This window comes from Oncorhynchus keta, chromosome 10 (assembly GCF_023373465.1).
Source record: "Oncorhynchus keta strain PuntledgeMale-10-30-2019 chromosome 10, Oket_V2, whole genome shotgun sequence".
Lineage (NCBI taxonomy): Eukaryota > Metazoa > Chordata > Actinopteri > Salmoniformes > Salmonidae > Oncorhynchus > Oncorhynchus keta.
The window spans coordinates 60,100,322-60,118,044 of NC_068430.1; the positions used below are offsets into that span (position 1 = coordinate 60,100,322).

The 17,723-nt window shown below is 41.0% G+C and overlaps 1 protein-coding gene across 4 annotated transcripts; it reads right to left on the minus strand.

The window, feature by feature from the left end:
- Nucleotides 1-1,910: 1,910 nt before the first annotated feature.
- Nucleotides 1,911-17,676, minus strand: LOC118389098 (serine/arginine-rich splicing factor 7-like). 4 transcript variants are annotated; one of them, XM_035778837.1, is made up of 9 exons: nt 17,540-17,675; nt 14,259-14,439; nt 13,732-13,908; nt 9,504-9,572; nt 6,962-7,033; nt 6,786-6,839; nt 2,754-2,798; nt 2,284-2,319; nt 1,911-2,185 (listed from the first exon to the last, which is right to left on the minus strand). In XM_035778837.1, the coding sequence occupies exons 1-9, from the start codon at nt 17,565-17,567 to the stop codon at nt 2,131-2,133; spliced, it is 717 nt and encodes a 238-aa protein (XP_035634730.1). In that variant the 5' UTR covers nt 17,568-17,675; the 3' UTR covers nt 1,911-2,130. The 4 variants fall into 4 exon arrangements, with proteins under 4 accessions (XP_035634730.1, XP_035634731.1, XP_035634732.1 ...); XM_035778838.2 differs by lacking the exon at nt 2,284-2,319; XM_035778839.2 differs by lacking the exons at nt 2,284-2,319; nt 2,754-2,798.
- Nucleotides 17,677-17,723: the final 47 nt, after the last annotated feature.

Sequence of the window (17,723 nt, forward strand, 5' to 3'; positions counted from 1 at the left end):
AGGTAGGTAAATTGGGTGGGCTATTTTACCGATAGACTATGTACAGCTGCAGCGATCGGTTAGCTGCTCAGATAGCAGATGTTTGAAGTTGGTGAGGGAGATAAAAGTCTCCAACTTCAGCGATTTTTGCAATTCGTTCCAGTCACAGGCAGCAGAGAACTGGAACGAAAGGCGGCCAAATGAGGTGTTGGCTTTAGGGATGATCAGTGAGATACACCTGCTGGAGCGCGTGCTACGGGTGGGTGTTGCCATCGTGACCAGTGAACTGAGATAAGGCGGAGCTTTACCTAGCATGGACTTGTAGATGACCTGGAGCCAGTGGGTCTGGCGACGAATATGTAGCGAGGGCCACTCGACTAGAGCATACAGGTCGCAGTGGTGGGTGGTATAAGGTGCTTTAGTAACAAAACGGATGTCACTGTGATAAACTGCATCCAGTTTGCTGAGTAGAGTGTTGGAAGCTATTTTGTAGATGACATCCTGCGTTGTCTTTAGGCCAAACAGTTCAATCTTGGTTTCATCAAACCAGAGAATCTTGTTTCTCATGGTCTGAGAGTCTTTAGGTGCCTTTTGGCAAACTCCAAGCGGGCTGTCATGTGCCTTTTACTGAGGAGAGGCTTCAGTCCTGGCCACTCTACCATAAAGGCCTGATTTGGTGGAGTGCTGCAGAGATGGTTGTCCTTCTGGAAGGTTTTCCCATCTCCACAGAGGAACTCTAGCGCTGTCAGATTGAGCATGGTGTTCTTGGTCACCTCCCTGACCAAGGCCCTTCTCCCCGATTGCTCAGTTTGGCCGTGCAGCAAACTCTAGGAAGAGTCTTGGTAGTTCCAAGCGTCTTCCATTTAAGAATGATTGCGGCCAGTGTGTTCTTGGGGACCTTCAATGCTGCAGACATTTTTTGGTACCCTTCCCCAGATCTGTGCCTCGACACAATCCTGTCTTGGAGCTCTATGTACAATTCCTTTGACCTCATGGCTTGGTTTCTTCTGACATGCACTGTCAACTGTGGGACCTTATATAAAGAGGTGTGCCTTTTCAAATCATGTCCAATCAATTGAGTTTACCACAGGTGGACTCCAATCAAGTTGTAGAAACATCAGAGATGATCAATGGAAACAGGACGCAACTTAGCTCAATTTCGCATCTCATAGCAAAGGGCCTGAATACTTATGTAAATAAGGTAATTCTGTGTTTTTTTGTCATTATGTGGTGTTGTGCATAGATTTCTGGGGAATTTTATGAATTTAATCCATTTTCGAATAAGGCTATATAGCGTAACAAAATGTGGAAAAAGTCAAGGGGTCTGAATTACTTTCCGAAGGCACTATCAACTAAATGCAGGCAAGTGTGCAAGGCAGTATTTAATGTCACTGTCTGTCCATGTGTCCCTGTATGTCACCTTAAATTTGTTTCTCGACCTGGGTGAGCTACGTTATAAAATTTCCTTCATAGGTTAGGTTGTAGCAACATCATGATGGTCATAGGGAAAATGTATCATGTAGTAGCCTAAACCTGTCACTGTTACATTGGCCTGGGTGAATGGAATATGAGAGTTATCCAATATGCTGTAATAGATATAAGGCCATGCTCATGAAGAAAAATGGCCCTCCCTCATCTTAAACAGCACCGGTGTGCATCTATCAGTTACACATACATGTCAGTACATATACAAGTAGGCCAAAGGTCTGAAGTAGTAGTAGTAGCTATTTGGTATCAAGGATAATACAAGAGCAGTGTTCTCTAATCCTGAGTTCAAAATTCAAAGAGCACATTTCGCAAGTGCAACATTGCCATCTATAGGTATCACTCAATTGAAAACATTTAATTTATCAACCATTTCATTAGTTGTGCTATATAAAGACCAACTGTGCCCAGATGGACAACACAGCACCAAAACAGTATCACAACCATTTTAAATCAAATATACTTTATTAACCAACAACTATTTCTAAAACACAAACACAAAACCATTCCAAACTGGGTCCCCATTGCTTCTTCTTGAAACGTCAGTAATATCCCTCAGGAGGAAATTAACAACACCACATATGTTCAAATGATACAATTACAATGGGTTTACAAAGAACTTAGTCACTAGAGCTGCTAACATAAAGAAACAAAAACTTCCCAAGTTCAGTCGTCCCTCTCCGAGCTGTCACTTCGACGAGGACTCCTCGAGGTAGAGTGGCTGAAAGAGAGAAAAACAAAAATTAGTTTCCCCTCATTTATTTGCTGTCCATTAACCCCAACTTAAAGTCATTACCTCAGCTGGGAGGAAAAACGCACCTTAGTTTTTGAGGTGAAGCTTTAGATTTTGAACAGCTGGAATTTAAATTAGAATTTTCATTTTAGAGCTCATTCTTACAAGACTTTGACAGTGGCAATTTGTAGCAAGCAAAGTATTTAAAGACCATGCATTAAATGAAAGTTTGTCATGCAAAATGTGTTACTTGGGTGAATTTAAAGAATACAATTCAAATAACCTTTAATACATATTTCACATATCGAATAAAAAATGTGAATGTAATTGTTGTTGATTTATTGCAGTCTACCTTTCACTTGTAATGCTAAAGTAGCCTGACTTAACGAACCATCATGCATCTACACCGTTAACTGTAACCATGCATAACGATTGCATGGACATTTGCATTGTCTCGTTTTGCTGCTTATCATGCATTGTCAAACTGTTCCACAGATCGTTTAGAGAAGAGAATGGTTGAAAGAAAATTGGGCTCAGACTCAAGACCTCTGCATACCTCCTCGTGGGGGAACCAGACTTGGATCTGCCCACAGAACCAGACCTGAAGAAGTAAACATACAAGGCATTCATATTCTAGTGTCCCCTTTTCTTGTTTGTCATTGTGGTTTTTACCTCCACCAATAGGTTAAGATCACTTCTGTTACCTTTCCTGCAGTCTGAACATTCAAAAGCTACATGGAATCTGATATTTCAAACCACCATTGCAAACCACCTTCAATCTGATTGCTGGCAAAGCGACTTGTCTGAACAGTCAAATCTGATTTATTTGCCCTCAAGATACTTTGTTGAGTTTGACAAGAACGTGACGTTGTAGCTAGCTAGCTTGTTATTTGCTTATCAAAAAATTAGTGAATATACTACAAACCTAAACGGCTAGCTAGTTGACTGCTGCGGCTAGCCAAAAAGGACTAGCTTTGAAAGTTGGATAATCTTATCCTGAAAGTGTTCTTACACTATGACTTTGAACATTCAAAGCAACTGGGTAAAAGTCCATGGCAAACATTGTTGTCACCTTAGGTTTGCTACAAAACTTCTGAGTAATAGGAAGCACAAGCACCACCACCAATCAGCCTACACCACTGCACACACACCCATCATTACTATGACAACTAGTGTAGCCATGTCAGCAAATGACTGCTATCTGAACACACACATGTATTTTTTATTTAACTAGGCAATCAGTAAAGAACATATTTTTGTTTACAATGACGGCCTACAGAAAGGCCTGGAGATTAAACAATATATAGGACAGAACACACATTACCACAACATAAAGAGAGACCTAAGACAACAACATAGCATGGTAGCACCACAACATGACAACAACATGGTAGCAGCACACAACATGGTATCAGCACACAACATGGTACAGACAACAGAATAATAAATAATAATAATAGAACAAAGGGCAAGTACGATTTGGTCACTTGTAACTTGCTGTTTGAACAGTCACCATTATAAAACTGATTTCAGCATTAAGGCCTGCAGTGTGAACAAGGCTTTTAGGCCTCACTTCAACTCATTCCACGGAGGGCCGAGTGCCTGCGGGTTTTCGCTCTTCCCTTGTAGTTGATTGATGAAATTAGGTCACTAATTACACTCAACAAAAATAAAAATCAATATGCAACAATTTCAAAGATTTTACTGCGTTACAGTTCATATAAAGAAATCAGCAAATTGAAATAAGTTCATTAGGCCCTAATCTATGGATTTCACATGGGAGTACAGATACGCTATGCATCAGTTGGTCACATATCTTCAACAACCCCCCCCAAAAAGTGGCCTGTGGATTGTTGTCCCACTCCTCTTCAATGGCTGTGCAAAGTTTCTGGATATTGGTGGGAACAGGAACACACTGTCGTACACATTGATCCAGAGCATCCCAAACATGGGCCGTGCATTATTATACTGAAACATGAGGTAATGGTGGCGGATGGATGGCACGACAATGGGCCTCAGGATCTCGTCATGGTATCTCTGTGTTTCCAAATTGCCATCGATAAAATGCAATTGTGTCCCTTGTCCGTAGCTTATCTTCTCTACTTATCTACAGCAGGGGCAGTATTGAGTAGCTTGGATGAAAGGTGCCCAGAGTAAACGGCCTGCTCCTCAGTCTCAGTTGCTAATATATGCATATTATTATTAGTATTGGATAGAAAACACTATGCCGTTTCTAAAACTGTTTGAATGATGTCTGTGAGTATAACAGAACTCATTTGGCAGGCAAAAACCTGAGAAGAAATCCAAACAGGAAGTGAGAAATCTGAGGTTAGTCGATTTTCAACTCAGACCCTATTGAATTCACATTGGGATACATTGGGATTCACATTGGGATAAGTTCCACTTCCTAGGGCTTCCACGAGATGTCAACCGTCTTTAGAAACTTGAATGAGGCTTCTACTGTGTTGTGGGACTGAATAAGTGCTGAATGATTCAGCTTACTGGCAGAGAGACATTTTCTGGTCATGCGCATTCCACATGATATCGCCCTGCGTTCCGTTGCTCCTGTAGACAAAGGAATTCTCCGGTTGGAACTTTATTGAAAATGTATGATAAAAACATCCTAATGATTGATTCTATACTTAGTTTGAAATGTTTCTTCGACCTGTAATATAACTTTTTGAAGTCTTTGTCCGAAGTTTTTGTCCAAACGCTCGTGTACCTAACGCTAACAAAAGTAGCTACTTGGACATATATAACGGACATTACCGAACAAATCAAGCATTAATTGTGGAACTTCCTGGAAGATCATCAAAGGTAAGGGAATATTTATCATGTAATTTCTGGTTTCTGTTGACTCCAACACGGCGCCGTCTCAAAAAAAAAATCAAAAAAAAAATACATCTGACACAGTGGTTGCATTAAGGAGAGGTATATCTATAATTCCATGAGTATAACTTGTATTATCATCTACATTTATGAAGAGCATTTCTGTTGAATCGATGTGGCTATGCAAAATCACTGGATGTTTTTGGAACTAGTGAACGTAACGCGCCAATGTAAACTCCGATTTTTGTTATATAAATATGAACTTTATCAAACAAAACATACATGTATTTTGTAACATGAAGTCCTATGAGTGTCATCTGATGAAGATCATCAAAGGTTAGTGATTAATTTACTCTCTATTTGTGCTTTTTGTGACTCCTGGAAAAAATGGCAGAGTTTTTCTGTGGCTTGGTGGTGACCTAACAATCGTTTGTGGTGCTTTCGCTGTAAAGCATTTTTGAAATCGGACACTGTGGTGGGATTAAGAACAAGATTACCTTTAAAACGGTATAAGAAATGTATGTTTGAGGAATTTTAAATATGAGATTTCTGTTTTGAATTTGGCGCCCTGCACTTTCACTGGCTGTTGTCATATCATCCCGTTAACGGGATTGCAGCCCTAAGGCGTTATGCCTGCCCATACCATAACCCCAACACCACCATGGGGCACTCTGTTCACAATCAGCAAACCACTCGATCCACACAAGGCTGTCTGCCATCTGTCTGGTAGTTAAAAATCAGGATTCATCCTTGAAGAGCACACTTCTCCAGCTTGCCAGTGTCCTTTGAAGGTGAGCATTTGCCCAATGAAGTTGGTTACGACACCAAACTGCAGTCAGGTCAAGACCCTGGTGAGGAAGACGAGCACACAGATTGCCTTCCCTGAGACGGTTTCTGAGAATTTGTGCAGAAATTCTTTGGTTGTGCAAACCCACAGTTTCATCAGCTGTCCCGGTAGCTCATCCCAGATGATCTCGCAGGTGAAGAAGCCAGATGTGGAGGTCCTGGGCTGGAGTGGTTACACGTGGTCTGTGGTTGCGAGGCCGGTTGGACCTACTGCCAAATTCTCTAAAATTACATTGGATGAGGCTTATGGTAAAGAAATTAACATTTAATTCTCTGGGAACAGCTCTGCTGAACATTCCTGCAGTCACCATGCTCCCTCAAAACTTGAGACATCTGTGGCATTGTGTTGTGTGACAAAACATTTTAGTGCAATTTTATTGTCCACAGTACAAGGTGCACCCGTGTAATGATCATGCTGTTTAATCAGGTTCTTGATATGCCACACCTGTCAGGTGGATGGATTATATATGCAAAGGAGAAATGCTCACTAACAGGGATGTACACAAATCTGTGCACTAAATTTGAGAGAAACTTTTTGTGGAACATTTTTGGGATCTTTTATTTCAGCTCATGAAACATGGGACCAACACTTGTTATGTTTATATTTTTGTTCAACGTAGTAAGTCTCTTACTTCATCTAAATGGAAAACCTGCAGACACTATGCCCTCCATGGAATGAGGAACCTGCTTTAGTCTCTTAAGTCAGTGATGTAATATATCAAGGGGACAAATGTCTAAATTGTAATACCCGAAACGGTCAATACCAACACAAAATTGTATTTTGTTGCAGTAGTGACAATCTTTGGGGATTGACACAAACTGTTGCATTGTTAATTACTCAACTTATGTAGCTGCATTGTTGACAATAGCAATGCAACGCTGATCAGAGCATTGAAACAGTTATATTTCTCACCTGGTCTTTGCATGAGAATGTGACCTAGACCTTGATCTGGACTTTGATCGAGATCTAAAAAGAAATTAGGGGAAAAAGCAACACCCATCATTTACTAAATAAGTGAAAAATGTTTTTGTTTTACGCAATGTGGGATCTTTAAATAATGCAAGCAAGTCCATTTTTCTACCATTTACCTTGATCTCTTGGGGGTAAGGGCTCTAGATCTTCTAGGAGAACGAGAGCGGCGTGGAGAGAAGGATCTTGATCTAGAATATAAATATCAAAAGCTGTTAGCTAACATACCTTCAGACCCGGTAAACTCTGCACTGCCATTCCTGATCAACTACTCTACCATACTACCGTAACACATATAAATCTGTATATGTATCTGTGGTGAATGTATGCATGCATGTATATGGAGTTGTGTACAGCATAACAGTGTAATGACAATTTACTCTACACTGAGTGCACAAAACATTAGGAACACCTGTTCTTTCCATGACAGACCAGGGCTCTCCAACCCGTGTTCCTGGAGAGCTACCATCCTGTAGGTTTTCCCTCAAACCCTAATCTAGCACACCTGATTCTAATAATTAGCTGATTGATCAGTTGAATTAGTTTAGTTACAACTGGGGTTGGAGCAAAAACCTACAGAAAGGTAGCTCTCCAGGAACAGGGTTGGAGAATCCTTACATAGACTGACCAGGTGAAAGCTGTGATCCCTTATTGATGTCACTTGTTAAATCCACTTCAGTTAGTGGAGATGAAGGGGAGGAGACAGGTTAAAGAAGGACTTGAGACATGGGTTGTGTATGTGTGCCATTCATAGGGTGAATGGGGAGTTTTTCCTAGCCACCGTGCTTCTATATCTGCATTGCTTGCTATTTGGGGTTCTAAGCTAGGTTTCTGTATAGCACTTTGTGACATCTGTGGATGTAAAATGGGCTTTATAAATACATTTGATTGATTGGGCAAGACAAAAGATGTAAGTGCCTTTGAACGGGGTATGGTAGTAGGTGCCAGGCGTACTGGTTTGAGTGTATCAAGAACTGCAATGCTGCTGGGTTTTTTACGCTCAAGCTTCCCGTGTGTATCAAGAATGATCCAGCACCCAAAGGACATCCAGAGAACTTGACACAACTGTGGGAAGCATTAGAATCAACATGGGCCAGCATCCCTGTGGAACACTTGACACCTTGGGGTCCATGCACTGACGAATTGGGGCTGTTCTAAGGGCAAAAGGGGGTGCGACTGAATATTAGGAAGGTGTTCCTAATGTTTTATACACAGTATATTCAGTAAGTATTCAGACCCCTTCCATTTTTCCACATTTTGTTTCATTACAGCCTTATTCTAAAATGGATTAAACAACACATTTTCCTCATCAATCTACATGCAATACCCCATAATGATAAAGCAAAAACATGTTTAGAAATGAAAAAATCATTAAAAAAAAACATATTTACATAAGTATTCAGACCCTTTGCTATGAGATGCGAAATTGAGCTCAGGTGCATCATGTTTTCATTGATCATGCTTGAGAGGTTTCTACAACTTGATTGGAGTCCACGTGTGGTAAACTCAATTGATTGAACATGATTTGGAAAATGCACACACCTGTCTATATAAAGGTCCCACAGTTGACTGTGCATGTCAGAGCAAAAACAAAGCCATGAGATCAAAGGAATTGTCCGTAGAGCTCCGAGACAGGATTGTGTCGAGGCACAGATCTGGGGAGGGGTACCAAAACATTTCTGCAGCATTGAAGGTCCAAGAACACAGTGGCCTCCATCATTCTTAAATGAAAGAGGTTTGGAACCACCAATACTCCTCCTAGAGCTGGCCGCCCGGCTAAACTGAGCAATCGGGAGAGAAGGGCCTTGATCAGGGAGGTGACGACCAAGAACCGAAAGGACACTCTGACAAAGCTCCAAAGTTCCTCTTTGGAGATGGGAGAACCTTCCATCACTGCGGCACTCCACCAATGAGGCCTTCATCCCCACGGGGGATGCATGGTGGCGACAGCATCATGCTGTGCAGATGTTTTTCAGTGGCAGGGACACAAATCAGGATTGAGGCAAAGATGAACGGAGAGATCCTTGAAAAAAACCTGCTCCAGAGCGCTCAGGATCTTAAGACTGGGGCGAAGGTTCATCTTCCAACAGGACAACGACCCTAAGCCCACAGCCAAGACAACGCAGGAGTGGCTTCGGGACAAGTATATGAATGTCCTTGAGTAGCCCAGCCAGAGCCCTGACGAACTCAATCGAACATATCTGGAGACATGAAAATAGCTGTGCAGTGATGCCTGTAGAGAAAATAGAGACAATGGGAGAAACTGTAGGTTTGCCAAGCTTGTAGCGTAATACAGGCTTGCCTAGCTTGTAGCGTAATACCCAAGAAGACTCGAAGCTGTAATCGCTGCCAAAGGTGCTTCAACAAAGTATAGAGTAAAGGGTATGAATACTTATGTAAATGAGATATTGATGAGGGGGGAAACAATTTAATACATTTTAGAATAAGGCTGTAAGTAACAAAATGTGTAAAAAGTCAAGGGGTCTGAATACTTTCTGAATGTACTGTACAATCATTTTTGTTTCATTATACGTGTTACGAAAAAAAGAGGTCCAAGAATAGACCCCTGAGGAACTCCATCGATGATTGATGTGACCCTCTTCCGAGGAAGTTGGACAACAGAGCCTTTGGAACGAGAAAAATGTGCATAAGAATGCTCACCTCCTGCCACGGCCCCGGCTGCGAGAGCGAGAGTACCTCCTCCCACCGGACCTGGAGTGAGACCGGGACCTAAACCACATCCAAACGAGGGGGAGGGAGGGAAAGATTGACAGTTCAGAGCAGGCCCCACGAAGCCCCACATTACACTGCCTCAGTTTGTCTTTAATTCTGACCTGGCCTCTGACAACAACAATTACCCTAAGCCCACTGATGCTCTGACTCTGGCTCAAATCAACACACAAAAAAGGGGGATTACATTAGATTTAGCATTACACGTGCAATGGAACTGGTAGTAGGAGTCACTACATAGACTAGAGGTCGACCGATTAATCGGCATGGCCGATTAATTAGGGCCGATTTCAATTTTTCATACCAATCGTTAATCTGCCTTTTTGGACGCCGATTATGGCCAATTACATTGCAATCCACGAGGAGACTGCGTGGCAGGCTGACCACCTGTTACGCGAGTGCAGCATAAAAAGGACCTTGTGGCTGCAAAGAGCCAAGGTAAGTTGCTAGCTAGCAATAAACTTCTTATAAAAGAAAAAGAAAATCAATCTTCACATAATCACTAGTTAACCTAGTAATATCATCCACCATGTGTAGTTAACTAGCTTGTTTTGCATTGCATATAATCAATGCGGTGCCTGTTAATTTATCATCGAATCACAGCCTACTTCAACTTCGCCAAATGGGTGATGATTTAACAAAAGCGCATTCGCGGAAAAAGCACTTACTTTGCACAAATTTACCTAGCCATAAACATCAATGCCTTTCTTAAAATCAATACACAAGTATATATTTTTGTAACCTGCATTTGTAGTTAAAAGAAATTCATGTTAGCAGGCAATATTAACTAGGGAAATTGTGTCACTTCTCTTGCGTTCAGTGCAAACAGAGGGTAATATGCAAAAGTTTGGGCCGCCTGGCTCGTTGCGAACTGTGTAAAGAACGTAATTAATTTGCCAGACTTTTACATAATTATGACATAACATTGAAGGTTGTGCAATATAACAGCAATATTTAGACTTAGGGTTGCCACCCATTCGATAAAATACGGAACGGTTGCGTATTTCACTGAAATAATAAACGTTTTGTTTTCGAATTTAAAGTTTCCGGATTTGACCATATTAATGACCAAAGGCTCGTATTTCTGTGTGTTTACTATATTATAATTAAGTATATGATTTGGTATTTGACGGAGCAGTCTGACTTAGCAGTGGTTGGCAGCAGCAGGCTCGTAAGCATTCATTCAAACAGCTCTTCACAGCATTTGCCAGTAGCTCTTAGCAATGCTTGAGGCACAGCGCTGTTTATGACTTCAAGCCTATCAACTCCCGAGATTAGGCTGGCAATACTAGTGCCAATAAGAACATCCAATAGTCAAAGGTATATGAAATACAAATGGTATAGAGAAATAGTCATATAATTCCTATAATAACTACAACCAAAAACTTCTTAACTGAGAATATCGAAGACTCATGTTAAAAGAAAACACCAGCTTTCTTATGTTCTAACTTCAACGTTAGCTTTTTTACATGGCACATATTGCACTTTTACTTTCTTCTCCAACATTGTGTTTGCATTTTTTAAACCAAATTTAATATGTTTCATTATTTATTTGAGACAATTGATTTTATTTATGTATTATAATAAGTTAAAATAAAAGTGTTCGTTGTTCATTCAGTATTGTTGTAATTGTCATTATTACATATATACAGTTCAAGTCAGAAGTTTACATACACTTAGGTTGGAGTCATTAAAACTTTCGTTTTTCAACCACTCCACAATTTCTTGTTAACAAACTATAGTTTTGGCAAGTTGGTTAGGACATCTACTTTGTGCATGACAAGTAATTTTGCCAACAATTGTTTACAGGCAGATTATTCCAGTGGGTCAGAAGTTTACATACAGTAAGTTGACTGTGCCTTTAAACAGCTTGGAAAATTCCAGAAAATGATCTCATGGCTTTAGATGCTTCTGATAGGCTAATTGACATAATTTGAGTCAATTGAAGGTGTACCTGTGGATGTATTTCAAGGCCTACCTTCAAACTCAGTGCCTTGTTGCTTGACATGGGAAAATCAAAAGGAATCAGCCAAGACCTCAGAAGAAAAATGTAGACCTCCACAAGTATGGTTCATCCTTGGGAGCAATTTCCAAACGCCTGATGGTACCACATTCATCTGTACAAACAATAGTATGCAAGTATAAACACCATGGGACCATGCAGCCATCATACAGGTCAGGAAGGAGACACACTCTACTTCCTAGAGATTAACGTATTTCGGTGCGAAATGTGCAAATCAATCCCAGAACAACAGCAAAGGACCGTGAGAAGATACTGGAGGAAACAGGTACAAAAGTATCTATATCCACAGTGAAACGAGTTCCATATCGACATAACCTGAAAGGCCGCTCAGCAAGGAAGAAGCCACTGCTCCAAAAACCGCCATAAAAAAGCCAGACTACGGTTTGCGACTGCACATGGGGACAAAGATCGTACTTTTGGGAGAAATGGCCTCTGGTCTGATGAAGCAAAAATAGAACTGTTTGGCCATAATGAACATCGTTATGTTTGGAGGTAAAACTGGGAGGCTTGCAAGCCGAAGAACATCATCCCAACCGTGAAGCACGGGGGAGGCAGCATCATGTTGTAGGGTGCTTTGCTGCAGGAAGAACTGGTGCACTTCACAAAATAGAGGGCATCATGAGGAATTGAAAATTATGTGGATATATTGAAGCAACATCTTAAGACATCAGTTAAAGCTTGGTCGCAAATGGGTCTTCCAAATGGACAATGACCCCAAGCATACTTCCAAAGTTGTGGAAAAATGGCTTAAGGACAACAAAGTCAAGTTATTGGAGCGGCCATCACAAAGCCCTGACCTCAATCCCATAGAATATTTGTGGGCAGAACTGAAAAACCGTGTGCGAACAAGGAGACCTTACAAACCTGACTCAGTTACACCAGCTCTGTCAGGAGGAATGGGCCAAAATTCACCCAACTTATTGTCGGAAACTTGTGGAAGGCTACATGAAACGTTTGACCTAAGTTAAGCAATTTAAAGGCAATGCTACCAAATACTAATTGAGTGTATGTAAACGTCTGACCCACTGGGAATGTGATGAAAGAAATAAAGGCTGAAATAAATCATTCTCTCTACTATTATTCTGACATTTCACATTCTTAAAACAAAGTGGTGATCCTAACTGACCTAAGACAGGGAATTCTTACTAGGATTAAAAGTCAAGAATTGTGAAAAACTGAGTTTAAATTTATTTGGCTAAGGTGTATGTAAACATCAGACTTCAACGGTATCGGTATCGGCTTTTTGGGTCCTCCAATAATCGGTGTCGGCGTTGAAAAATCATAATCGGTCGACCTCTAATATAGACATAGCTGTTCATGGAGCTAACGTATCCTGCTTAAAGCAGGCCTTTCAGTTCTCTAGTAAAGAGTGGAAGAGAAGAATGTTATTGTCAAGTCATACATTGGAGATAAAAACACAATTGGTACTTGAAATAAACCTTGCGAGTTTGCCCGGTTGACCCACTTTGGACCAAGGTTCGAGCAGATCTAGGCGTTCTAGAAGTATCTATCAGCCGACCTCTGCATCTAGTCGTGTTCTTCGATTTCTAACGATGATGATTGTATTGACAGCCAAATCGCTTGATTGAGACTTGATAGATGCAAGGCGATTTGTCTAGACGGGACCATGGTCTACCAGGTTGTCCTCTTTACAAAACCCCAGGCTCAAATTGATAACCAAATCATCTGGTGAATTGTCAGCCCTCTATGAAATCTTTAAGGTGCAGCTAGAAGTGGCAGTTGCTTGAGAAGGGGAGGTCTGGTTGATCGATCAACCCCATGGTCATAGGATCGAAAGTGTGGAATTTGCTAGATGCCTCATGAAATCGTTAAGGATCGTGACACTCTGAATCAAACGACGAAACCTGAAATGTTTTGACCAGGTGAGTTGTTAACAAAAAAAACCCACATAACAGTTCAGAAGTATTTCCATATTTTAAAAGGGATTAAATGACAGATGGAAAGACAAAAGTTGCAACAACAACAGGTTGTATGATAGTATAATAATCATCTTTCATTTTTTTTTATCTACATAAGACACTGAAAAATCAAGACAATGGAAAATAAGCGACAACTATCAAAATAAGAAAAGACCAAAACAAGCTAAATCTGATGTATTGGTTAAAGAGGCTTTACCTGGTCCTCCTTCGTCGACCGTAGCGGTGGCAGTCGTAGGCATAGTGCCCCCGCTCACCACACTCATAGCACTTGTCGTTGGAGTCAAAGGGCCGGTTGGTGGGCGCACGCTCGTACCGAGATCGCCGCGGCATCCCTGTAGATAATTCGACTCGAACTCGAGATCCAGAAATCAACCTGAAAAACAGTCAGTTTGACAGTCAGCAAATTGCACAATGGCATAGTTCACTTTAAAAAGAGGACTTAAGGAAACCCATCTAAAGTGTAACAAGCATTTAGGAACATACCTTAAGTGTATGATCTGGATAGTAGCAAATGAGTAACAAGATAATACCAGCTACCTGCTTACCATCTACTGATAGATGTCCCTAAACCAATAAAATCCTTCAATATTTGCAAAGAGCAAATTACATTATTGATTGGCAAACGTCAACAACACAGGTGCCCTTTGAGCCCTTTCAGCTTGTAGGTCCTGGAAAGTAGGCTAAACTTGGGGGAAAAGTCTGAAGTCTTGAGGTATCACTTACTTGCCGTCAAGGCCTCGGACCGCATCTTCTGCATCCCGGGTGTCTTCAAACTCCACAAAGGCAAAGCCCGGGGGGTTCCTAGCAATCCACACGGTTCTTAAAGGTCCGTAATACCCGAACGCCCGCTCTAGCTCTCCTTTCCCTGCACCAGTGCCCAGGTTACCGACATAAATCTTAGAGTCTGCAAAGGAAAAACAGAAAGATGTGCCACCACTGCTGCAACTCACTGACATCTGTTCTGAGAGGCCTTTGATTTCCCACTCCCCTAAGCTCAGTATCAAAAGGGTAATGTAAAAATCACATTGAAATGCAGCCCTCTCAAGGCATCCCATTTGTATTGAGGTCAGTGAATAATTAGCATAGGGTTGGCCTTAGGCAGTTCCTCATGCTATGGTCTAAATAAAATTATAAATTACTAGTGTCAGGCATATGAATATAATATTGTGTACTTTTCCACATGACAATGAGCTGTATGTAGTGATTTACTGCAATTACGTATCACCTAAATCACACTAGAGCAAATATTTGAAGTCTGAAAATGTGATAAATTAGGCAAAGGATCAACCTTATCTCCCTCCATACCTTGCTACTAGATTGTGTAACATTTAGTAATTTATCCATTTCTACCTGTCTGATTCAGAGGGGTTGGGTTAAATGCGGAAGACACATTTCAGCTGAATACTTTCAGTTGTACAACTGACTCGGTATCCCCCTTTCCCTTTCTTTATGATAAGACAAAATGTTTATGGGGTTATGATTAGGCCTAGGCCCATGTTAGTTGCCAAGTGAACGTGTAATTTGCTCTTTGAATTTAGATGTAATCCATCCCCTAACATATGTCATACATAACCATTGAATTCTTTATGACACCGACTAACGTTACAGAGGAATGGTGTATTCATCAAGCGTAGCTATGTTTGGCTCTGTGGTGAACGAGTCAACACATCAACTAAGACAGAAGGTGGAACAGCCAGTGAGGTGAGGATTTTGTTTATTTTTGTTACTTAGCCTAATTAAACTGCAAATAAGGTCCAATTTTGCAGACCCATTTTTGACTCATGAGCTGCCCTCTACAAAAGTAGTAAGAGTTTAGCATCTTAATCCATAGACTCTTTAGCTATACTAACGTTATCAGTGGTTCTCAAACGTCTTGGGGACCACAAATGTTACATGTTTTTTATCTATTCCAGAGCTAGCACACCTAATTCAACTTGTCTACTAATCCCTACTGATATATTTAAAGCCGCAATCAGCAGTTTAGCCCAAACTTGAATTTCATTGATTTCTACATCAGGCAGAAATTGGCATTTGGATCAGGAAAGTTTCATCTCATGACCTCTACAAGCTAGAGTGTTGAATAAAATAATATTTTCGTTTTTTTGTACTTTTACCACCTTCTTCATGATATCCAATTGGTAGTTACAGTCTTGTCCCATCATTGCACCTCCCCTACGGACTCAGGAGAGGCGACAGTTGAGATGCCATGCGTCTTCCGAAACACAACCCTGGCAAGCCACACTGCTTCTTGACACAGTGCTCGCTTAACCCGGAAGCCAGCCACACCAATGTGTTGGAGGAAACACCATCCAACTGATGACGAAGTCCGCTTGAAGGCACCTGGTTCCTCAACAAGGAGTCACGAGAGCACGATGGGAAAAGGAAATCCCAGCCGGTCAAACCCTCCCCTAACCCAGAAGGCGCTGGGCCAATTGTGCGCCGCCTAATGGGTCTCCTGGTCACGGCCGGCTATGACACAGATCAAATTGTATTTTTACTCACTTTCCCGGTTGTCTACGTGGCTGGTCCTTTTGCAGGTAGGAATGTGAGACATATCGACAGGAAGTATAAATACAAAAATTTCAAAGCGCTGGTAGTGCGTTCAGATTTCGATCACCTGAAGCATGCACACAAGAGACACAGGCATACTTGGCGAGCTCGTATTTAAAGCGCATGCTTCAAGTGAAAGAACTGAATGCACCACAAGCGCCTTGAAAGGTTATTATTTTTTAAATTGTACCTTTATTTTACTAGGCAAGTCAGTTAAGAACAAATTCTTATTTTCAATGACAGCCTAGAAACAGTGGGTTAACTGCCTGTTCAGGGGCAGAACGACAGATTTGTACCTTGTCAGCTCAGGGATTCGAACTTGCAACCTTTCAGTTACTAGTCCAACACTCTAACCACTAGGCTACCCTGCCACCTCGTTAATGTGAGTATACTTTCCTGTGAATATATTGTCTGTAGGAATGTAAGTAATTCAACATTCTGGCTTGTGAGGAAATTTTCCAAACAAATGTATGGCATTAATAACATCTCATTTGAACATCTTGGCCATGTTCTGTTATGATCTCCACCCGGCACAGCCAGAAGAGGACTGGCCACCCCACATAGCCTGGTTCCTCTCTAGGTTTCTTCCTAGGTTTTGGCCTTTCTAGGGAGTTTTAGCCACCGTGCTTCTACACCTGCATTGCCTGCTGTTTGGGGTTTTAGGCTGGGTTTCTGTACAGCACTTTGAGATATCAGCTGATGTACGAAGGGCTATATAAATCAAATTTGATTGATTGAATAACAAAGCCTTCCCCACCCCTGCTGAGAAATGTAACCTCTCACAAATTCATAGAGCAATGGATATAAGGAATGATAAGGAATGACCATCCTATGATATCAAAATTATAGTTTTAAACTTGTTTTAAAGCTTTATAGCTAGTTTTTTGTTAACATTTACATTTTTTGTAAACATTGGAGTAAAACATACTTATATTTTGGGTTCTGATGGGGTACAACAGTTGAACTAAGGTCATGAGGCATTTAAGCTGCAATATGTAAATTTTTGTTATGGAAAATATATTTCACAGCGGGTTAGATGGTACAATGATTCTCTACACAACGACTGCTTGTTTTGTCGCAAACTATTAGAATTGTAGCAACCAGGAAATGGCGGAGAGATTTCCGCATTATTGCACCTTTCAATTCTTCAACAAACAATGGGCACATTTCATTCATTTATACGTCCACAAATGGATGTAGCAACTGCAGATTGCCCCTTTAAAACGTTTTGATTAAAAAAATAGCTACATAATCAAGCCATTGATTAGAGAATCGGGTGTGCTCGTTTAGGGCAAGAGCTAGGAAAGCTAAGTAACGTTACGCCTAATGTAGCTAACGTTAGATAGTTAACTAAGCATGAGATTATCTTCACGAATACTGTATTTTGTCTACTATTGAACATGCGTTAGATAATATTTTTGTGAAGTGAAAATCTGTTTTGCTATTTAGTTTACCTCCTCCGTTTCGACCGTGTCTTGACATGATTCAAGGCCCGCTTTACAATCAATCTGCGCATGCGTGTGGCCAATGATTATCCTGAAAGTACTGTCAAAGACAGGACGGGTCACTAAATGTACTCGTGCAATGCAATAAATTGCTAAATTACTCATATTTCATACCATGAATCACACAGTAGCG

Coding starts and splice junctions, on each gene's coding strand:
- LOC118389098 (XM_052527414.1), bottom strand. CDS start 17,567: ATGTCAAGACACGGTCGAAACGGAGGAG. Junction 9,573..13,731: donor GGTCGACGAAGGAGGACCAG/GTAAAGCCTCTT, acceptor GATGTGGTTTAG/GTCCCGGTCTCACTCCAGGT. Junction 6,840..6,961: donor CTTACCCCCAAGAGATCAAG/GTAAATGGTAGA, acceptor ATTTCTTTTTAG/ATCTCGATCAAAGTCCAGAT.